We start from the raw sequence: 24658 nt of genomic DNA on the forward strand, positions 1-24658 counted from the left end.
CATGGTCAACAGATTTATTTCGTATCTTGAAACTATTTTTTCAATAAATTAAATTTTTTGATGGATCATAGACATAATGTTATGGATTAATTGGAACCATGCATCTGAATTACAATTACAATGTATTTTGCCCATCTCTCCTGTTCCACCTGATTTTTAAGGCTTTTATAACCAAATCCTGACAATTAAAACAGGAAATCTTAAGTGAAGGGTTTTAAAAGGGAAGGATTTGTCACAAGCAGTAACCACTTATATTATTATAAACTTTGAAAATTTATTAAAAATCACAGAATTCTAATACTCCGCAATGACACATTTGGTCCTCATATATTCATGAAGAGCCTCCATTCCTGAAATATCAATTAAGTTTAATTAAAGTAGGTTGCAAAATCATTTTATACTGAGAGGTTTTATGCTAAGAATCTTCACAGTTAGTATTATTTCCTTTTAAAACTATTTCAATGTAAATAATGGAAGAGAGCATAAAAGACTTTTCCATAAATACATTGAAATATTCATAAAACCATTAAACTCTCTCCAATGCAATAACCACTAAGTTTTGGGAACTGAAATCATTAAAAATATACATAATATTTATTTGTATTCCATATTCTATGAAATGTGAGCACATTACTACTTTTAGAGCACCTGCTTTCTAAGTATCAAACTATAACATGTGTGATTTTTTTAGTTTATGTCCTCAAAAACCACATTAACACTTCCCATACTGTGAGCATCCATGGGTCGTTCAATAAGCCCTTAGCAGATTTGAGAGATGTAGATAGTATTTGAGAGATGAGAGGTCATAGCACCCATAAAGGTTTGCTTTTACTTGGTCTCATTTCTCACTAGATTGCTGTTTCATCTATATCCATCACATGGTTTCATTTTCATGGCTGATTGCAGACAAATACTTTTGTTTATTTAGAAAAATGAAAAGTAATGTTTCGTGCGGTGAACAAACACTTCTATTTAAAAGGTTTAACACTAAAATAGATCAAAGTTAAGTTGGATCAGGTGTAGGCAAATGAGATTAAACATGGCAGTGCATCCATACATGATGAACATCGGTCGGGACATCCAGTGGAAGTGACTTCCAACGAAATGATTGGCAAAATCTTTGACATGGTTTTCACTCCTGGACAAATCAAAGCTCATGGAACAGTCAGGGCCATAGGCATATATATCTCTAGGTATGTACACTGTTTTCAATTTTGCACAAAAATTGGGCATTAAAAAAATCTTGGTAAAATAAGTGCTGCATTTGATCATAGTGGATAAAAAACACAATCATGTGGTCGATTCAGAGACTTGTTTTCTCTGTTGCAATCCTAATGGATTTCTGCCTCAAAAATACAGCATATGGAACTACTACACACCAGAGACAAAGAAACAGTGGATTTCTAACGTAATGCAGCTCCGAAGAAGGCAAAGACCATGAAGTCAGCTGATAAGTTGATGGCCATGTTTTTTTGGATGCACGCAGAATCATTTAAATAAATTGCTTGCAAATAGAGCAAACAATAAATGGATAGTATTATGAATCACAATTGCACCGGTTGATCAAAGAAATTAAGAAAAAACGTCCACCTATACAAACAAAAAGATTCTCTCCCATCAAATTGAGAGCAAGGTTACACACCTGGGCAGATTCAATAACAAAATTTATGGAATTAAATTTCAAATTATCATGCACAACATCCATCTTATCTAACAGATTCAGATTACCAGTGACTTTTTTCCATTTCCAAACTTGAAAAAATGGTCCGGCTGAAAATGATTTACCTCTAATAAGGAGGTCATTGTGAGCACAGATATGAGAAACTTCCAAAATCTTTCTTTTTGGATGGCTCAATAAAGTTGGAAAAATTGTGGGAAAAGTGTATTGAGCTAAAAAAAATTGTAGAAGGAATTATATGAGCTATAAGGATTACATTGAAAAATCTACCAAAAATAAATTTGTTTTTCTGTTTTTCCTATGGACTTACTGAACGGCCCTTGCTCCGGTAAATTCTCACAGTAGGCTGCTAGATGATACCTTCACCCTTATGCTACATGAAAAGGGTTAAAAGAATTGAACCCCAGACTGGACACCAGATAAAGTTAGTATTTTCCAGACGGAATATTTGAATAAGATAGAAATCACTGATATATTTCCATTTAATGAAGAAGCAACTGATAAATAAATAACTTGTTTTAACTTTAAAAGATGTGTAAATATTTGACATGCCTCATCTTTTCATATATTTCAGCAAACCAACTTTTTAATAATTCTTTCCTTCCTCTTCATGGCTATCATTCAAACACTGCTGAATTGTAATCAGATGAACATCAACCATTTCCTGCCTCCTTACCAAAGAAGCCTATTCATATAGGAAGTTAACCTGTGCAACAGGTCAATTTCACTATATTGAATTACTACTATGCACAATTTCTCTTTACTCCTGTCATTTCCCACATTCCCATATGCATTTAATTTTCTAAATTATTAGCTATTGCTGTCTGCTTCTCTTCATAATTGAGAGGTCCTTTATCAAGGTGACAACTGAGAATGTTTATTTAGCAAAATAGGCATAGCTCCACAGTGCCTTCACCACACCCAATATCTTACAGTCACCAGCTCAGTCTCCCTGTTCCCAAAACCCACTGGCATTTCAAAGAATGAATTGAAAGATTTTACATCCCAAGAGATGGATAGCTAGAGATGTGGGTTTGGTAAATGGCTATTGCCATCACTTGGAAAATTCCTCCCTTGGCCCCCCGTCTATGTTTTGACTTCACATTTGTGAATTGTGATAAATGATGTTACGATGTCATTTTTTCAGTAAGAGGTGATATTCACTTTCATTAAATGTTATTATTCTTTTGGTAGAGTATCAACAAAAGTTGAATAGAATGGGTTGAGGCATCACTTTGTGGAAGCGATTCATATTGGAAAAGAAATACTTAGTTATTCCACTTATATTTTATTACACTCGACCAAGGTTTCGACTTACAAAGTCATCATCAGGATGATGACACTTGATGATGACTTCGTAAGTCAAAATCTAGGTCATTTTTAATAAAATATAGGTGGAATAACTAAGTATTTCTTTTCCAATCATCAAAAGTTTATGTAGGCTTCTTTTATTTATGAGAAGAATTCTACAAAAATTTTAAATATTCCTTCGCATGCTCACTGACATTCCTCTATTGCATTAAAGCCAGGAAGTGGTGAGTACCATCTCTTTAAAGACATAGTAAAGCAATTTTTACCGACCTCACTCATTTACTCAACTCATGAATTCTTGGAGAGTGATGATTTTTTTTCAAATGGATAAGGCTATTTGCCATAATTTGAGATACTTCTATTTGAGTGTACTTATTTAATGTTGGTGTTTTTCTACTTCACTTGTATTTGACTTGCGATGTCATATTTTCTGTCAAAAACTAAGTTATATCATGTATTTATCGCAGATATAATACCTATACAAATAAATATTTATTATTATTATTGTGTTAATAATTGTAATCAAAAATAAGGAATCTCAGGTATTATATAATTTTTAGTAAACACATTAAAATATGTAAAAATAACAAAATTAAGAAAAACCTCTGGTTGGAGCACATGATATACTTTTTTGCCAGAAGCCCAAGTCATCCTGTTGGCCAAATTCTTTCCCTTTGAGATTTTAAATATTAGTATGTTACCCACCATGCATGTTATCATCATGATTAACAATAACAAACACACTTAATATACATTAGATTGGAAAAGAAGAGTAAATATTGGCCCAGCTCTCACTACAGTGTAACCCACCAACCACCACTGATGGTAACACCAGCAGAGGAAAAATAACTGGCGGCTATATAATGCCCAGCAGTCTACTGAAGATATTGATGGAAGGAACTAGAGAAGGGAAGACCAATAATGGCAGCCAATGAAGAACTATATTTTGAAAGCATTTAAAGACATCAGAGTGAGGATATTCAAAAACATATTTAACTGAGGAATGACAGGCACCAATAATAACCCAGCATCATCAGGCAAATATAAACACTCTCCCAGATATTCTGTTTTCTGTCAGTCCCATTGCCAGTACTAGGGTAAGTGACTACATATTTGGCAATGAAATGACTACAGACTACCGGATATCTTGGAGAGCATTTACATATAGTGCATGCTTAATAACCCACAATGATGATGGATTATTTCAGTGGTTATTTTTCTCCATTTATTTACAATTTAGAAAGATGGTAAATATGAAAAAGATATTTTTGCTTCATAACCTTTTCAGGATTTTCTGCTTTCCATTGAACATGTTTGCAAAAGACTCAAAAGGAAAAGGAGCTTATTTGTTGGTTTTACATGAAAATGGGTACAATTTTATATTCATAAAAGTTCAAATCAAATGGATAGTCTTCACAAAGCTGCAATAAATTTTGGAAATAACTAATTGCATAGCTCATATCCTATAGAAAGTTTGAGACCAGATTTGGTTCAGTGAGGATGTTTATAGATCTAAAGTGTATTGGAAAAGGTACCATCCCACTTCTCCAAACATTCAATTCTCCTGTATGAGATTCAGTGTGCCAGTGGCTCAATCTATGCACGACAAGCCAAATGGCCAATTAATATCAGGCTGCGGAGGCATGAAAGAGTGATTGAGTGGGTGAATTCAGTCAGGATTGATTGAATCCAGTGGGTGAATTCAGTCATTTTGGAGGATTTCATATCAGAACTAAGAAACAAGCTAATGAGGTCAATATTTCGGCAAAAGTTGAGGAACATAATTTTCATCTATTTGGAGAAGATATCAAGATAGTCAACACATATAAGAGCAATAAATAAAATGAACTTTTCAATCAGCTCCTTATGACATTATCAGTCTGAAGGCCAAAACGTTGAGTCTTTTGAAAATATGCTTAATATATAGCCGGGTATCCTAAAAAAATATACTGCAAAAATATTGACTTCTAAGAAAAACTTTCCATCAAACACTTACTAAGCACGGTTTCAAAAATATAGTTTTTTCAGAACAAAGGGCCCATATTAGCGGCATAAAGTGATTACCCATAAAGTGATTGGATAAAAGTTTAAAAGAAGGTGTACAGAAAGAAGAACACATATACTGTCTCATTCCATTCAGGTTATAATTACATGTAGTCAGGTGAGCTCTGAATGCCATTGACTTACCTAAATCTTTACCAAATCCTGATTGCTTAAAACCACCAAATGGAGATGCAACATCTGTCTTGTTGTAGGTATTTATGAAAACAGTACCAGCCTCTATTTTGTCAGCAACAAGCAATGCTCTATTAATATTTGTTGTAAAGACTCCTGCAGCCAGGGCATACTCTGTGTTATTAGCTCGGTGTATCAATAAGTCAATATCACTGTGGAGAAAAAAAATTACTTAACAATGATGCATATTCATTCAATAAAAAGCTCAAAATAAATAGAAGATAAAACACAAGCACTGGATATTACGAAAATGTTCAATTACACACTGAGTAGCTCCAATACTTGGCTTATACTTATGAAATGGTAGAACACAACATAATTTTTTAAAGTAAATTCCTATGCTCACATTAGGATACATGGTAACATGAATAGCAGTGATTTTATTACAGTAATAAAGGGATAATTTTATTCTCATGCATCAAAATAAGCATTACTATATTAAGTTAGAATTAATATAAGAAATATCCAAATCATATAATTCAGCTAATGGTATTATACATTTATCACTCAGCTACCAAGATAATCATTGAAAAATTGTTGAATGCGTTACACCTCGTACCCTGAGTTAAACTTTGAGATCAGCATAATTGGTCCAAAAGATTCCTCTTGAGCTACAGTCATATAATCTTCCACATTTGTAAACACTGTGGGTTCCATGAAAAATCCAGGTTGGTCAACTCTTTTCCCACCACACAATAACTGAGCACCTTCTTTCACTCCAATATCACAATACTTCAAGAGAGCTTTGAGATGAGCTGCATGGTTCTGCGGTCCATGGTGTGTTCCTCTATCAAACGGATCTCCAATGACCTGTTCCAAAAATTGATGACTAAGCAATAAAATGGACCAACAGTATTTACTAGCACCAAAGAGAATAAGTGGATTAATTTATAATTAGATCTTAAGACATCATATTCCTTAGGCTCGAGCTATACATCTCAGCATATAAGTATTTCCTCAGAATAATAATTGAAAATTTAATGATTTTGGACAATGATATGCCTAATTTAATTATAAGAATGACTTCATTAGCACAATAAGCATGTATAGTAAAGACTGTTAAAATCTGCCAAATATTTATTTATTCAAAAAAATAACAAAATACCCTGGAAAGTATGCATTACTCAGCTCAACAAAATTATAGGCATCCATTTTTGATTTCTCTCAAGCTCAGAAAATTTTACCCAAATTTTCACATCTTCAAATTCATGGTTTCATTTTGGTCACACGTGTTATGAATTGCAAATCAAGGATGCATCCATCATGATTGATGGAAATTTTACTATTCCCATTAAACATGCATAGTAACTAATTCTCTAGTCAACTCAAATGCATGTGGTGACATGATTGGACAGCAATAAGTAAAAACCTGAAGATGATCATATTCCATAATTCATTTGAAATACTTTCAAATTTCATGCTTACTTGTCTCACCACATGGACTACAACCATGATGTTGTGGGAAGATTTGCATGTTTGAATGACCAATAGAGCTATGAGCTGAGCTGGTGAGAACAATGACAATTGCTCTTGGTAAGGTCACCAATGCCAAATAGGTGAAATGGGTAGAAACCAGATAAAAGTAGTTAGCATACCATAGAGGTATATTTCTCAGTGAAATGGCTGTAAATGCATTTGAGCCCATTGGGGTAGCCAGTGATGCCGTTGCATAAAAAAACTATTAAAGAAGGCAATGGGAGAAAACCTCAATTATTTCTCCCACAACTCTCTGATGGATACAACTATGAGAATGAGTCCTGACAACTTCAGAGCTCAACCCACTAAGCTGTGTGTGGTGCCCATCAACAGGAGAGGCAAGGCTTCCATGGTCTTCGTCATGCAAATTCATCGCAAAGCCGAATCAACATTGGCAGTAGAAGAAAGGGAGAAGAGGGCCAAACTATTTAGAACCGGGACTTGGAAAGAAAGGACAATGCTGAGGCCACAAAAATTAGAAAATTTAAATGAGAGATGGAGAGAGGAAATATGGGCATGTTATGGCTGTGGGAGGTGAGATGAAAAGACACTGGAGGAACAGTTATAGAGAAATATACTGCACAAGGGATGAGAGCCAGCAATGGAAGACAATATTATTGGGAAAAGGGCAGGAGAAAGCATAGTAAACATAGAGCAGGTGATTCATGCAATATTATCAGTAGAAGTAAAAGTGAAGAAACAAACTTGGTCATTGTTCAAACATAGGTGTCAATAAGTACTCATATGGAGAAAATAATTGATGGTAATGGAGGGTTAGAATATGGTGGTGGGTAAAGGGATAAGTGGGGTGAAGCAGGATGTTACAGATTAGAAGCAGCGTATGACCATGGGGAGAAAGCAATAGATTTCTGTAAGAGAAATGGTGTAAGCATGGCTTAAATTTGGTTTCAACCCCCAAAATGGACAGAGGTATACACGGAAAATTCCCAGGGAATCAGAGAAATATCATTTTGATTAAATTGTGGATAGGTATAGAATTAGGAACAGGGTAATTGATTCACATTGTACATGCATTCCAGGAGAAATGCATATTCAGATCATAATTTGGTGCTGATAAAGTTATTCCAGAACATTTAACAGGGTAGATGGATGAGGAAATGGAATGTACAAACAATGATCAGGATGTGAAGGAAGGAGAGAAAAATTCATGAATGAGGACAGGAAGTTGGTTACAGTCAAAGAAAGATGAAATCTCAAAAACGGATATCAAAAACCACAAGAAAAATAATAGGAATTGTAAATAGGAAAATGACAAGGAAACCAAGTTTTACAGATGAGATTATTAGGAATATAGATAAGTGCTAAAGATAAGAATAAATGGAAGGATGGAAGGAAAGATGCAAGGAAATAGGGAAATGTGTAAACAGAACTAGGTAGAATGAAATACAAAGAGATAAATAATAAATTCAGGAGGAAAATAAATACAGTAAAAGAATCATGATGGAAGACATAGTGAAAGGTGATTGAGAGTTTACAGAGGCAGTGTGAAATTGATTACTACACAGGAAAGTAAGTACAATACAGTGCACTATCAAAGATATAACAGGAATATTATTAATTAATTCTGGATACATTCAAGAGAGATAGAAATAATGCAGAGGATTTATATGGTCAAGGCATTAGACCAGCAACCTTAGACATAGAAAGAGAATATGCCATAGACGAGGATAGCAAGGCATACTTGATTGCAAGATAGAAAGGGTATTAAGGAAAATAAAATCAAATAAGGCTGTGGGGATAGATAACATTCTTGCAGAACTCTTAAGGGTTTAGAAAAGTGTGACAGGAATAATTATTACAGACCAATTCATAAAACTCATATAAGTGGAATCAGTCTGGAAGATTTTGTTAGCTCAGTTTCAGTTCCCAAACCAAAAAAGGAAAGATAGCCATATGCAAGGACTGCAAAACAATGAGTAATGTGGCATGAAGCTAAGGCTGCAGCTGCAAATGATGGGAGGGTAGAATGCTGGGAAAGTGAGCTGCAACTCTCACCTTTATTGCAGTCATCAGAACCCCATTGCCTCTTAGTATCTCCTGCATCCACTTCACCTGCCTTCTCAGAATTTCTCTCAAACACCATCTCTATCCCTTACTATGTCTGGGACTTTATCATTCATTTTCCTTCAGGTCAATTTTATTTTCTCCATTCAAGCATCTTAAAAGCCTCCAATCTACACCTACCCATTGATCAATGGGGAGACCACTAATCTACACTGATGAAATATGAACACTTTTGTGCAATGAATTATAGAAATTAAAAAATATATCATCAGCCTTTCCAGAACAGACCTACATACGAGGGTGGCTCCATAAGTACCCAGCCTGACCTAGAGATGGCAGCAGTTGTTTAAAAAATATCACTGTATTAGAAAGTATGCAATCTATAAAGCATATAGAGGATGTGGAGCTATTGGCTGTTGAAGAAATTGTCACAAGAAGAGAATGCTACAGCCAATAAAAATAATTAAGAAGAACTCCAATACCGGTATTTCGGTCACTTGGTGACCATCTACGGGGAGAATCAAATGGGGCCTTGAATTTGGAAGACTATGCACTAGGCACTGTCCAAAGTCAAGGGGACTCATGCACCATATTTGCCAGATTTAGCCCCCTCGGATTATTTTCTGTTTGCAAAAAAAAATGGCTTGGTGGTCAAAGATTTTCCAACCGTGAGGAATTGATGCCGGCAGTTAATGGCTATATTGAGGAGCAAGACAGTTCTTATTATAAAAACGGGTATCAAACTTATTGAACATTGCTGAGAAAAGTGCATAGAGCTGAAAGGAGATTGTTGAAAAATAAATTCATTTTTTTCTTTGTTGGGTCGGATACTTCTGGGACCATCCTCATATGAGAATCCATTCACCTACCCACATTCTTAAATACATCAATTAAGACACAACTATTTAATCATTTGTCCAAGCTATGAAATTTTGTTTTTTAATTAATGCATCCTCCACTAGCTGTGCCTCTACATAACTTTTCATGGAAACTAAATCATGGAATAAACTGGAATATTCTTGCTTTTGGGAAAGGTTTCCAACATCCTATTTTTGATCATGCAAATACATATGGGGGCAAATGACAAGAGAACTCGCAATTCATGTCCTTTGATACCAAATTGTCCTTACATTAGCAACTTACCATTTTTCTGGTTCTTTCTACAACCCTCTTGATGAACTCATCGTGTATTGATGATTCAACAAAGATTCTTCCGGCAGCAATGCAATTTTCCCCTTTGTTGAAGAACACACCACTCATGGCCTAGCAAACAGAAAAAACAATGATACCAAACATTGCAACATTATCATGAAAGCCACTAAAGAGAATTATGAATTAATTAAGCAAACATATGCATGATATTTTAAGCATTTTACAAAAAGTGCAAAACTGAACAGAAATGTGCCACACAGTAATGAATACCTATGCATACAAGTACATCAACTGCCTTCTCTTTGTGAATGTTATCATATAATTTTTATCCAATTTTTTCGAAGGAATTTTTGTACCTGAAGCTTCAACTTGCACGTCTACAATGATGAAAATGATGATTAAAATGCATCTCAGACTATTAGAAAATGAATGTTTTCATAAAATTTTTAGGCATTGCAAGCACAGCTACCTTAAACAGGGGTCTCACCCTACGCACTAATCCCCTTAGGTATAACTGGGAAGCAGAGTGTTTGCAGAGAAAAATGCTGAAAAATTTTAAGTCTTCTTGAAATCAATATATTTTGAAGACATGATGAATAACCTGTAGCCGATGATGCCACATGTTTTTGATGCCCATCATCAAAATAAGCAAATAAATTGCCATATTTCCTGGCCCATAAGATGCACATCTTTATTTTAAAATCAGATTATGTCCTATGGGCTGAGGGCATATGGATATAACTTCATCATCTGAGTTTCAAGCTGATTCACAGTAAACACCTACAAAAAAGTATTTTTCCCTCATTAGGCATAGACAATGGTTACATTTATTAGAAATGTTAATAATAACATTGTTTTGAGCCAGTTGTAAGCATAGGGCTTTATTATTTCCTTGGGGGCACTTTCTTAACAATTTCCTAAATAAATCGTAAATATAAACAAAGGAGGGTGTTTACTTTCATCTCATGTGTGGTGCCGCTGTGAAACACATATGCATTGGGCTAATGGGGATTTTGCCCCTCTATGCAAATATTGTATCTCTCACAGTAAACTAAAGAGTCTACATACCTGTACATGCTCTCAACCATAAGTATTGTGATAGTCATTCAATGCATAATACCCTCCTTTCTATTTAGTATGCATATATTTTTTAACACACAGAAACTAAGTGCTGTACAAATTTAAAATTATAAAACCTCATGGGATCAAAAGAAAGAAGATTTTCATGCGCTACTGCAATTTAACTTGAAGTTATGAGCTATGCTTTGTCACAAAGAAACAGGGCAGCTGAAAGGCAGTTTGGCCCCTCTGACTGAGACAATGATTTGAGAATTGAGGAAGCAGAAAGCCGAGTTAGTGAATGTAGATCAGAGTAAAAAACTTTATGTTAATGTGCTACTAATCAGCCAAAGTTTGAGGAACATATTCAGAACTGGATAATAAATCACAGGATGAAGGGGATCAATGTTTCCACAAATATAGTTTTAATTAACTGAGAAAATTAGTGATAGGTGCATACAATGCCAATTTGTCCAGGACAATTTGATGTTGAGGGGGATTCAGGAAGATAAATAATATCTGCATTTGTATGAGAACTACAGTGGCACAAAAACTGCCACTTGAATATGAAAGAAAAGTTAAAGGATTACACACAGACATCATAAACATGAGAAAAAGTATGTTTCAAGTTAGGACAAATGGGGAACATGAATGAGGTACCCTTGAAATTTTACATTTCATCAAATGTAACAGTGATTGTTTAAGTTGTTAAGAGAGTAATGATTTAAGACTTCAGGTAATGAGAAGACACACTATACTAGAGTTCTTGTGTGTTGAGCTGACAGTTCAAAACAAAAATGTATTAATCCACATGGAATTTATATTCATGTTCATCACATAGATTGGATTGATGGCGAGGTGATGTGTTAACAAAAGATATGGTTCAGGCATTCTTCTGAAGAAATCATCTTCATTAGAGTGCGGTCAGTTTAAGGCCCAGAAAATGGAATTGGCAAAAAGCCTTGCCAGAGAACTTGATGCACTTGATGACGATGCACTTGCTGCGATTCCACATGGATTAACTTCTCCATTACACCCCCCGGATGTTTCAGCCAAACACCCATTCAAGGGATTTATGTATAAATATTGGATGAAGTAGTCTAAGTCACATGGATGGAAAGATAGAAACAGCTGTCTACTTTTAGTGTTTGTGACTGGATGAAAAAGTCTTGGCAGAAAGTTTAAAGTGAAACTATTATAAAGTCTTTTAAATATTTGTAATTTGAAATTCACTTGATAGAAGTGAAGATGATATCCAGAATGACGAAAGAGACAACTTCAGTAAAAATAACTGAAAATATAATTTTAGCAGCAGTGATGACAAATTTCTGGGATTCTATGATGATTAAATGTTTATTTAGTTGCTAATTTTTAATTTAACAATTCCATGCTTCCAGATAAAGTGTCAATATTAAAAAAATGATGATCCTTTTCAGCCTGATTGAACCATTTTTCGTAAATTGTAACTGGAAAAATCACAGTTCATCTTAGTATGTGAATTACAGTACATTCTTGCATCATGACAATCCATTCTATAAATATAATCCATAACCATTTCATTGTATGATAAATTATTATGAACAGTTTCATGGTTAACATCCTGGTAACTTTCTCTTAAATTATTCCCAGCATATGCTGTCCAGTGTATCTAGAAGCTACATTAATTGCCTATTAAGTGATTATCAAATCATTAATTAATTATTGTTCCATCAATCAAAAATTAATATTTGCTAGCCCTTAATACAGCTAGCAAATATGAGGGTATTTTGAACACTTGCCATACTGTAATTTCACTGCATCCAGATATAAGCAGTTAAATTTTCCCGTCAGCACAAAAGTTTTGCCACCCCTTTTGCTGGGAGATGTCTCCATCTATTAGTACATCCCATGCATAAAAATTGATTAAACTTTTTCAGACACATTTTATATTAGCTATCATAAGAACTTGATATTAGTTTGTATAAATACCATAGTCACTGCCAAGTCAAGATCACAGTCTTCAAAGATAATCATAGGTGACTTTCCTCCAAGCTCCAAAGAGACCTTCTTCAAATTGGAGTTGGCACATGCCTGCATAATTTTTTGCCCAGCAAAGGTGCTGCCTGTAAATCCCAGTTTCCTCACCTGCAAATGCTCCGCCAAAGCCTGGCCAGCTAAAGAACCTGTAGAATCCCAAGCAGCAAATAGTGTACAATTATAGTTTGTGATGGAGACTGAGTTAAAATTCTATTAATAGCTACTTAGAATATGGCACAGTTCTACTCATAGAGTGGAGCTATGTTTATGTAATAGAACTTGCAAGATTATTAGAGACTATTTGTAAAAAGTGTAGCAACTGAGAAACCCATAATTGAACTGAAAAGACAATAGATAATGGCATGACAGTATAGTTCCTCTTCATTGGTTGCGGCATGTCCCAAGGCCTGTGTATCACATTGTAATGCGGTGGGAGCTTGGAGCAAGTTTAAGCATATAGTGATATTATTTTCATATTTAATATTTTACTTCTCATTCCTTTCATTTAATTTAGCCTTCATTACTGACTGGTGCGTGAATTCAAGAACTTCAAGAAGAATTCAAGTAATGGTGATTTTACTTTTAATTTTTTTCTATGTTTATTTTTATTCTCTTATGTATAACTTCTTGTGGCATTTTCTTCAGGGATATTTTTAAAACTATGATCAAATATTATTAAACATTGCACTAAGAAATAAAAAATAATGCATCTGAAAACAAGTTTGGAAAAATGTATCACCACTAGTGACACTAAGATGCTAGCAGAGCCAGTGCTAAACACAAACTGAAATAGCAGGTGCACAATCATTCTGGGAGTTCCCCTCTCCTCATCAATCATTATGTAAACAATCACTCGCTGAGCGACTCATTTTTGGTAAAAATAAAAAATGCCCAAATGTGAATAACTCCCTCTGTGAGCTGCTCATTAAGCAACATCCTACTCTATATAATGATATGCCCATGGCAGGCCCTCATGGACAGTAGCCAAACAATTCACAGCACCATGGTAATAATTTTATTGGTCATTAAGTAGGTATAAAATAGTCTTCGTCAAACTAAACACATCGGATACATAACACATACCAGCACAGCAGATATATAACACATCAAAAAATCATATCAGTTTTTCTAAGAGCAAAAAGTTTCATTCTCTGAATACAGCGCTTTTGAGGTAAGACATTAAGACAAGATTTGAGATACAACTTAAATGTTCAGAACATTGTGATAACATTGGATGCCATAACAAAAATTAATTAATTATTTAGTTTTACCTGTTCCAGTTAGAATGTTGATCACTCCAGGTGGAAAGCCTGCTTCAAGAGTTAATTCAGCAAATTTTAGAGCAGAGAGTGGTGAGTGCTGAGATGGCTTTATCACAACTGTGTTCCCTGCTGCCAGGCAAGGAGCCATTTTCCAAGAGAGCATCATTAAGGGATAGTTCCACGGAGTAATGATGCCACAGACACTGTACAAATGACAAAGTAAAATTCATACAATTATCATAGAAAAAGATAATGGTGCTCCTTTCGTTTGATATTCTAACCTCCTATTTTAAAATATGTGGTATTCCTTGAAAGTGCTTATTCAAACAAGATGTACGATACTTCTGTTTTCACTCCCAGCTATGTGAATGAGCCTGGATATACTTGATATTTTAGAGTCATCATGGTAAACCCTCTTGATGATTCTTGTGATTTTATTTATGGACTATTCATCTCCTGTCACTTTTACCTCCATGTGAAGTTTCAGGCACTTCCGGTGAGCATAAAGAGTAGGATGAGAAATGAAAGATGAGAGGACTGTTCAAAGCACATTACACTGTATTCATTGCAAAAGAACTCAACACATAGAGGATCTATAAGTGGGAAAAAAGATTTCAAGAAGAGCACTATCAAGAAACAAAATTAAGAATGGTCAGCCAAGGAGAGTGCCTAACCAAAAAGATGAAGCAATTGTTTTCAAAGCTGAGGGAATTCTAATAACAATTAGAAGAATGTCACATTGGAAAGAAAATTTATATTTTATGACCCCCTGAGCTCTAATAATAAAATATAGACCCTCATTTTGTGCTCTAACTTTGTGTTAACATTGTATTATTATATATATTTAGGATTCAAAATGCTAAGTTTCGGGTTGATAACCTAGAATTCTACCAGTCACATTAATAAAATTACAAATAAAAGAAAAAGAACCAATGTCAAAACATGAACTTTTACCAGTTTCCTAAAGAGCTGCTGACATTTGTTTACTCTACAATCTTCTGAATGCCAATGTGTAATAGGAATGTCCATGTATTTCTATTTATTCAGGAGAAATTATATTATAAATGACCTGAATAGCTACAATCTAAATTACTCCAAATAAAACAAATGTTTCATTTACTACAAATAAACTACCTGAATAACTCATCAATTATGGTACTTAGAATCCATAATAGTTCTTTTAGCTTATCATACCTTAAGGTTCCTGTATTACATGCACGAGGGTAATCCCAGAAGTCCCTGACCTAACAAAGAAAACAATAAATTTTGGAAACGAATGTATTTACTTTTTAGCCTAATCTCTTTTCAGCTTTACTCACTTTTCCCAGCAATGTTCAATGAGTTCGATACCCTTTTTATAAACAGAACTGTCTTACTCCTCAAAATAGCCATTAACTGCTAACATCACTTCTTCACGGTAGGAAAATCTTTGACTACTGAGCCATTTTTTCATTTATACGAACAGAAAATAATGCAAGGTGGCTGGATCTGGTAAATGAGGTAGCAATTCAAGCTTTGATTCATGAATTTTGGCCATTGCAATAATGGATTTGCAGGCTAGTGCATTGTCTTGATGAAACAACACTTTCTTTTTAGCCAAATGTGACTGCTTTTGCTTGATTTCTTTGCTCAAACATTGCAATAAGTTTGCATATTACTCGCTGTTGATAGTTTTTTTCTTTTTTAAGATAGTCAATGAAAAGTATCCCAATTAACCAACGCCATGACCTTGCCTGCAGATGAAACAGTCTTGGCCTTCTTTGGAGCCGGTTCTCCCTTTTGAATCCATTGTTTTTATGGTTCTTGGTTGGTTTGATGGACTTGGATGTGAAGTAATGGATGCATTGTTATAGACCCATTCATTCATGATTATAAAACGGGACGAAAATTCTGCTTTGTCGCTGTGAAACTTTGCTAAACACTCAATTGAAACAGATCAGGCTGGTTACTTCTGGGACCACCCTTGTATCACAAAATATCGATACAGGACGGTACTCATTTCATAAATAAATTTCAAGAGGCTAAATTAGATTATTTTAAGATAATATGAACAGTAGTTTTAATTATAAATATCTTTGGATATGTCACCCCTAAAATTTTCACTTAAAACAGCGCAAGACATTTACTTTTATTCAGTAATATGAATCTGATAAAATCATTTCAGATACTTTCTATAGGATTAAAATAGGATATATCATAAGATTTTGATTTTTCCACCATTACTGCTGGCGTTTTCATTTTGCAAATGATTAAGTTTAGGAAAAATATTAGATGAGAATTTAAAAAAAAATGCAAGAATTTAAATCTAGAGTTATTAACAATATTTGTATTAATATGTGTCAAGAGAAAAATTAAATAAACTTGATAAAGTGTCACTTCCAATGAGTCAGGACTGAGCAAAAAGTATGAGTTCATTTTCTCAGGGTAATAGCATGATGGATTAAAATTTGTGTTGATTAGATTCATTGTTTTTGAGTTAACAGGCCAACAAAATCTGAAAACAAAGCCTCGCTAATGATGAATTCCAAAGATGACAAAATATACATTCATGTTGACATCCAAAGGCCAATTTTTTCATAAATGTTTTTCTATATACTATGAATGGAGAAACTAAAATTTAGATAGGTAATTAATAATATCCTAATAAACTGTGACTAGATTCATGGATATTGTGGCACACAAGACAATAATTCACTTTATTGTCAGTTTGACCATTTATTTTCATGTAAACTCACCCGTATGGCTCCTTCTTAGTGTAAGACAAATTCCACTTGGGCCGGGCACGAGATATTGGTATAGTCTCACCATGAATTTTATCAGCCCATCCAGCAAAGTAACGCCAAGACTCAACTGACATTCCAACATGAGTTTTAAGTGCAAGAGTGTAAACTGCACCTGAGTCTAATGACTCTATGGTAGCCAATTCCTCTTTGTGTTTTTCCATCAGATCAGCAAGCCTACGGGGAAAATAAATTAAATTGATGGTATGAGTGTTCCCATTTTGATGTACTTACTCTCATATATTCTATCTTATATTAAGATTAAATATATATTTTCATGAAGAGTTTGTTAGAATTACCAAAAATGAAACTGTAAAATGAATTTCAATGCCACAAAAATATACAAATGTTCAATTATACAGAAATACATTTGCTTGCATCTCCAAATATTAAAAAAAAACTATCTATCATATAAATAACAAGGCTATTGCACCCATCACATCAGTAAACTTGACAATACATTTCCAACGCAACTCAAGATTACACACCCTCTGATAATACCTCTAGCAATCGCTCACTTTAGATGAAATACTGTGTTGCCATACAAGCACTTGTTATGCAAGACTACTTCTGAGATTTTCCTGTTATGAAGGCAATTAGAAAATTTCTCGGAATGGAATAAAAATATAACACTAATCTCGGTGAATGTTATATATTTCTCAATTTAGTGTCCCTGAACACTAATGCACTTGGTCCAGCAATGTTCCAAGGTCTCATCCCATCTCAAAAATTAGATTCCTTCAGGTCTAAAAAATACCTATATACTTCAGCTTCTTGTTCTTTTGAAATTCTTTGTTTGAAGAGAGTTCACTGAGGAAAATTTTGAGCTTGGGGAAGAGATGGAAATCTGCCAATTAAGGCAAATAAGTTGGGTGTGGCTACAATTTGTATCTTAGTTCACATATTTTTGCCATGGCAACAACATTTGTGTGTGGGTGTGCAATGTCGCTATGAAAGATGACTTTCTACCTTACCAAACAAGGGCTTTTTTTCATGCTTCTGTTACTGAAGTTGGTCCAGGAGGTTAGCATAGTATTGTCCAGCAATTTTTTGACCGAAGGGAAGTTAATATCTAAGCAGAAGCCCTTTCACATCCCATAGAACTGAAGCCATCACCTTTCCAGCTGACCGTATTGCCTTTGCTTTCTTTGGCCGTGGTGAATCATCACGTTTCCACTGCTTCAACCACAGCTTTCTCTGGGGCACCCAAGTTTCTTCTGTGGTCGCAAACTGCCACAGAAAATCTTGTTGGTTGTCCTAAAATGGGTCAAACTTTGCTGGAAAATTTCCATTCTGATGCGTCTGTGATCCTGCATCAAGAGTCACAGCACCCGTCTAGAAGATAATTTTTTCGCATCCAGTTCCAGGGTAAAAATGTGATATGTCCATTCAGATGACATCCGAACACTTCCTGCAATTTCTTGCACTTTCAGTTGGCAATCCTTCAATACCATTTTATTCACTTTTGCTATAATTTCTGGGGTTGCGGCGTACTTTGGCCCATCACAATGTGAATCATCATCATCTAATCTGTCCGTACCAAACTTAAACTTGTTTTACATGTTAGAAACAGTTGAATATGAAGGAATAGAGTCCTCTAAAGTGTGCTGAAATTCAGCATGAATTTCCTTTGTTTCCATATCTTTCTTTACAAAGTATTTTCAATCAATGCTCGAATTTTCAATTTTTTCATTCTTCACCAATCCGTAGATTGGGAAAAAAACACAGATCTCTTTCCAGGACACTGACGTGCTTCATGGGTACTCATAAAGGATTACCTATTACTATGTAGGAAACTCTGCACTAGCACTGACATCTAGTGGTGATTCCTGGAACCTTCCAAACAACCATCGTATTTTATAAAGTCTTACGTCACATTACTACACTTTAGGTGAAAGAATAATATGATGAAAGAAACATGGCAGAAAGCAAAATGCAAGGATATGGAGGGGAGTTTGCAGAGATAGGGTGAAATTGGAATGCTGAGCAAGAAATGCAGACCATCCAGATAACAGAGCTGAGTGGGGGAAAGGAGAGCTGAAGACTAACAGCAATAAGACCTCAAGTGTAAAAGCATGATTAAAATCAAATGTATACAGTTTTATTAAAGTTTGGTAATTTTAAACAATTTCCAGTGATAAAATAAAAGGAATACAATATCATGGAAGGTAATTCGAGGAGGGGAGGGTGGCATAGCTCTCTCCAAGGAAATGGGTCCTCTAACCTGAATGTGTTTTGTCAAGGCTGAATCACAACTGCTTAATGGTTTGTTGTCCGCGGCAACTAAACTTTGGCCCAAACTTTGTCAATAGGGGAACTGAGAGGAGACAATTAAGTGGGAGATTTCCCCATACAACACTTAGTGGAAATGCCTCAGGTTAACACAAAATAATGCATTCAAGCACTCTGTGCTCAGAGTGTGATTTTCACAGGTGGCAAAGATCACCTATTAAATATAGTGACCACTAATGACCCTCGCTAAATCAAAACCAGTCAGGAAGCAAGCACATTCTGCTCCCATAGTAACAGCATGCTATCCATTTAGGCATTATATACATGTACACTTTAGCTCTTATGGGCTCAAGAAAGAGACTCAAGCTGGAAAAGGAAGCTACGCCTTGTAAATAACTTATTTGTCAATAAACACCTCTGTGAAACGATAATTTGAGTTTCTGCTTTTCAGTGCACAACAAATCCCAAAGAGGATTGTCCAAACCACACAGATTGAGACTCTCTCATTTAAACAGAATCACCTGGGTAAGTATCTGATGTAAGGGACAGAAGTTCCAGGCAGCTGCCCTGAGGTTGCTAGTGTCCTTGTATTTGACAAGCCCTTGCCAGGAAAAAAAAGTGAATGGATGTGAGCATAAAAAACTGTCCATGTTTTTCCAAGAACGAATCTATCCATAAAGTCATTCTGTGATACTTGTTAACATTTCTTGATGCATTGTTTACAATAGTTTCCAAGTGAATACCAATCCTTGAGTTCACCTAAATTGTTTTTGCCTTTTTCTAGTTCCAAACACCTTTTTCAATTAATGCTATCTCCTATTGGCTTGTCATTATGATTATATTGTTCTTAACTTTCAGACATACAAACCATAAAATTAGCACTAAACTTATCTTCAGCCATGAGAACTCATGGGAAGTCCTTGTATCAGCTGCACAAAAATGTTTGCATTCTCACCTTCCCTGTACATGCAGGGTTTATGAAAATCTTTGGCAGTGAATAAGATCTCCCATGCCCCCATTGATGTTGTTACTAAGATTGAGGTGGTAAAAGAGTGCCAGATCAATGCACTGCTGGGATGAGAGTGATGGAAACTGTACGGCAAATTGTGTCTCCATAGCTTTTAAAATGGACAGTTACCACATGAATTAAGTTGCTGTTAATGGGAACAATGTAATTTCCTGATGTGTACCAATATTACTAAATATATTCACTCACTTGAAAAGAATAAACAATGCCCTACTGTATTACTTAATTAAAAGTTTATGCCACCTACTGTTTTCTTAAATCTGGGAACTTACTGATTCACACAACTACCCTCCGACTGCGATTATCATGACAATTAGAATGATGAAACATTTATCAGAGTTCAGTGATTAAATATGGTCAGATTAACAACATCTTATGAAATTATTTTTGAATTTAATTTTTAGTATGGATTTAAACATATGGTATATTGTGCTCCAAATATGTCTTACAATATTTCCACATGAATGGCAAAGCCAATTTGAAAGTATATTTCATGTTTGGGACAACTATATAGGACCAAATCTCACAATATACTTCAATAATAAAACTGTCTTTGTGAAAATTTGCTTTCCTTTTGTTCGAATCAACTTAATTTTAGGTGCTATCTCTGCCTCTGATCATACTTGAGCACCTCCGCTATGGCAGATGGTAAAAACATCACCTGCCTCTAAGAAGTGCACAGGCAATAGAGGACGCTTACGTGAGCAACAACAATTCTTCTACGAGTTAGTGTCTTTTCATCAATTATTGAGAAATATAGTCATGATTATTATTTCATGAAAAAGTCATATGCGATAACTATTTGTTCATGTCAAAGAACTGCTTAATTGCGCCCTTGTATTAGGTAGATAGTTTTATAGTTTGACACCAAAGTGGTAGGGCCATCAGCTGTTTTCCTCATATTGTCTAGAGTCAAAACAGATATTGTTTTTTATTCTTGTATCATGTCCGGGTGTATTGAAATTCCTTTCTAGGTTTGAAAAGATTTCCTTAGCAAATTATATTACCTCTAATACATATATTGCTGGTAGAGGTAATATTTTTTATTGATGAATGAAAAATCTGCATGACTCCTTGGCAGGCAAATTTAGGATGGTTCTAATTGCTTTACTTTATTTGAACTCCTTCTGACTCGGCTGACTACATTTACTTGCATGAAAGGAGCCCGTGGTTAAGTTCTCTCCTAGATGCCCCACCTATATCAGCATATGTATACAATATGCATACACTGAGGGTATGGCTGATAAAGACAAGTAGCATAGGTATTGTAGCTGTATACTGAATATACAGTAACCTGTATAAGTTAAACAAAAAATTCTGGATTTGAATGTCAGTTATTAATGTTAATCGGATAACAAGCCAATCAACCAAAATACCCAGTTATCAATGGTTATTTTAATAAGTGAGGGTAGGGCTTAACAAGTAATAAGCACAAAGCATTAAATAAAGGGAAGGCGGTGGTAAAATTTTCCCAAACCTTTTACGAACTCTATTAAAAAAAAGAGTACCTATGCAAGTTTTTTAATTGATTTGGATTTGAATCAAGACTGCTAATTTAATTTGAGTTTCAATAGAATTTGTAGATCAATGATTTAGAGCTTCATAAAAATAATGAGATTGCGTACTTACTTAAACATCATTAAGCCCCTTTCCCTGGGACTGATTTGTGACCATAAACCTTCTTCAAATGCACACTTGGCAGCATTAACAGCTTTATCCACATCTTCAACAGATGCACTTTGAACCTACAATCACAAGTAGAGTGTACAGATGCTATGAGGCAAATTATTTTATGAAGTCTTGAAAGATGTAAAACATGGTATTTAAACTAATTAAGTTTAATAAGAGATCACCCAAGAAAATAGATGAGAAGTTGAAACAATTTAAAAAAATTAAGACAAGTGTTGTAGTCGTAAGGGAGTGTATTTATATAGGTTAGACTAGAACAGTCATGAGTTAGTATGAAAGAACATTCAAAATACCATTTCAGGGCTATAAATTGAATAAAAAATATTTATGGCTTGGTATGCTTGATTATTATAACAGAAAGGAGATTAAATTGTTGACTGCTCATTCAAAAGTGTTAACCTTTGTATCTTAATGCTCCAAATGTTACTCATTCATAATGCGCACAATTCTCCTCCTGAATGAATCAAGACTAGATAAAGCATCAGGCTGTTAAAGGGATTCCAATGTACATTTCATAAATCCTCAATGTACTCTATAAACCTGTCAATGTATATACCGTTCTGGAGTAGAAGTTTAATACAGCTGGACATTCCATCAGGTCACTGGCAATGCTTTAAAGACAGAGTCCTTCTCCTGACATGAATTTTGGTAGAGCAAGCACACACAAATTTACTTGTCTGACTAAATGTTGTTCATTTAAAAATATATATCATGTTATATGAAAAACAAATGTTTCCATATTTCAAAAAAATACTTTAAAAGTTTACTTTCTATATTTGCATTCATTTTATAAAAAACATGTTCCCTTACACAAAGAACACATGAAAATAAACATTGATATGATAATCATATACTGTTGATTATGCAACTAAAAATTCATGGAACAAATATTTTTAAATTTCTATGCTAATAAAAGGAAAAAAATTACCTGACATATCAAGGATTCATCACTAGGGTTTATAGACTTCAATGTTTTCGACGATGATGAGTTGACAAACTCTCCATTGATGAACAATTGAGTTGGGAAACTTATATCCATATTGTTCACATTTATTTTGAATGATTCATATGAAATAGCCTTTTTTAAATGATCACCTCTAGACTTCATAACCACCACATATAAGAAGTCCTCAAATTTAGATGCCATGAATACATCTTCATTTTTCAAAGTAATATTCAGCTTCTCCTTGACTTCTTCAATGAGTCTGAGAAAATATGAAAATGAAATCAAAATATTGCACCACCTATGTAGAATAACAATACTACAGGATTGTATGTTCAAAGTGATGAAAACACTGAGCTATGATGCATATAATCTGAAATTTGGGTATACAAATCCAATTGTGATATGCAGATAAATAGATGGATAGATTTATTCATCATAGAGCAACACATAATTGTATGGGCTTCATTAAAGATGCAATCAACTTCACAGGTGCATTAGATTTACATATATACAAATTCATACACATATGGATGGATTTGAATTACATAATAGTGGGTATCAAAGATTTCAAAAAAAGACTTCCCTGCATTGGCTCTTTCTATGTATTCTTGGACACGCATAAGTTACAAAGAAGTCTTTTAGCATTGTTTTAAATTTATTTTCTTGGGGAAGTGTTTGTTTTAGCTCTTCAGGAAGTTGATAAAAGAGCAGTATCCTGAAACTTCAGGGGTTTTTTGTAGTACTGCTACTCGGCAATGGCCATTATAAAAATTAGCCTTACCCCTGGTATTGTACTTGTGAACATCCCTGCTTCTGACCAGAGAAGAAGTTTTGGTGAAGGCATACAGAATCACATTAAGCATACATATATACAGGGAATAGTCATGATTTTGTGACATTCAAAACACTCCCTGTAGAATTTTCTTGCATTTAATTTAAATATAACCCTTAATACATGTTTTTTAAGGGTGGCCATTTCATTGATGTTTCCATGTGCTGAGCTCCCCCAGCAGACGATGCCATATCGAGCTATGGATTCAATTATACCATGGGATTAGTACTTCCGCATTTTTTAGATTCAGCAAGATTTTTTAGACCATAATTTTTTACTACATTTTTCCATTTGGAACCTCAAGCTTAACACTATCTATTTCTAAACCCAATAAATTGGTAAGTTCCCACTCATAAATCAATTGGTTTCCTATTTCTACAGAAATATTTGACTGAAGGTCTTTAGTAATAAAAACGAAGTAAACTGTTTTTCTTGCATTTAGTTGTATATTATTGTCATGCAGCCATTGAGCGACTGAATTCACCAAAACATCCATATCTCTTTCCAATTGAGAAGATTCAGCATGACCATGCAGCCATTGAGCGACTGAATTCACCAAAACATCCATATCTCTTTCCAATTGAGAAGATTCAGCATGACCTGCTATTAAAATTATGTCATCTGCATAGAGCACCATGTTAATATTCACTGGAGATATTATGGCTTTTTCAATGCCATTTAAATACACCAGGAAAAGTAAAGGCCTTAATACAAAACCTAGTGAAACACCATATTTAGGAGTTTTCATTGTTGATTAGTAGGTAGTACCATTTTTTCTGACAATTTCTACATACTGTTTCCTGTTTTCCAAAAATGATGGAAGCCAGAGATGAGCAACTCCCCTGATAACATAATGTCCTAGTTTAGTCAAAAGAATGCCCGATTTCACAGAATTAGAGGCTTTTGATGTATCCACATTTATCCCTATAACATGCTTT

At 34.6% G+C, this 24658-nt stretch overlaps 1 protein-coding gene across 1 annotated transcript in view; it reads right to left on the minus strand.

Moving 5' to 3' along the window:
• Positions 1-243: 243 nt before the first annotated feature.
• The window catches only part of LOC139687036 (cytosolic 10-formyltetrahydrofolate dehydrogenase), a 36210-nt gene continuing 11795 nt past the window's right edge, over positions 244-24658 (minus strand). Inside the window, exons 8-16 of the mRNA XM_071584140.1 lie at positions 22871-23147; positions 21883-21998; positions 16950-17171; positions 14224-14417; positions 12905-13098; positions 9869-9988; positions 5784-6034; positions 5177-5376; positions 244-350 (exon numbers count right to left, since the gene is read on the minus strand). Coding sequence (XP_071440241.1) covers positions 295-350; positions 5177-5376; positions 5784-6034; positions 9869-9988; positions 12905-13098; positions 14224-14417; positions 16950-17171; positions 21883-21998; positions 22871-23147 — 1630 coding nt within the window. The 3' untranslated portion in view covers positions 244-294. The remainder of the gene's footprint in view (positions 351-5176; positions 5377-5783; positions 6035-9868; positions 9989-12904; positions 13099-14223; positions 14418-16949; positions 17172-21882; positions 21999-22870; positions 23148-24658) is intronic.

The sequence above is a fragment of the Hetaerina americana genome, unplaced genomic scaffold, assembly GCF_022747635.1.
Source record: "Hetaerina americana unplaced genomic scaffold, ioHetAmer1.1.p SCAF_16, whole genome shotgun sequence".
Taxonomy (NCBI): Eukaryota; Metazoa; Arthropoda; class Insecta; order Odonata; family Calopterygidae; genus Hetaerina; species Hetaerina americana.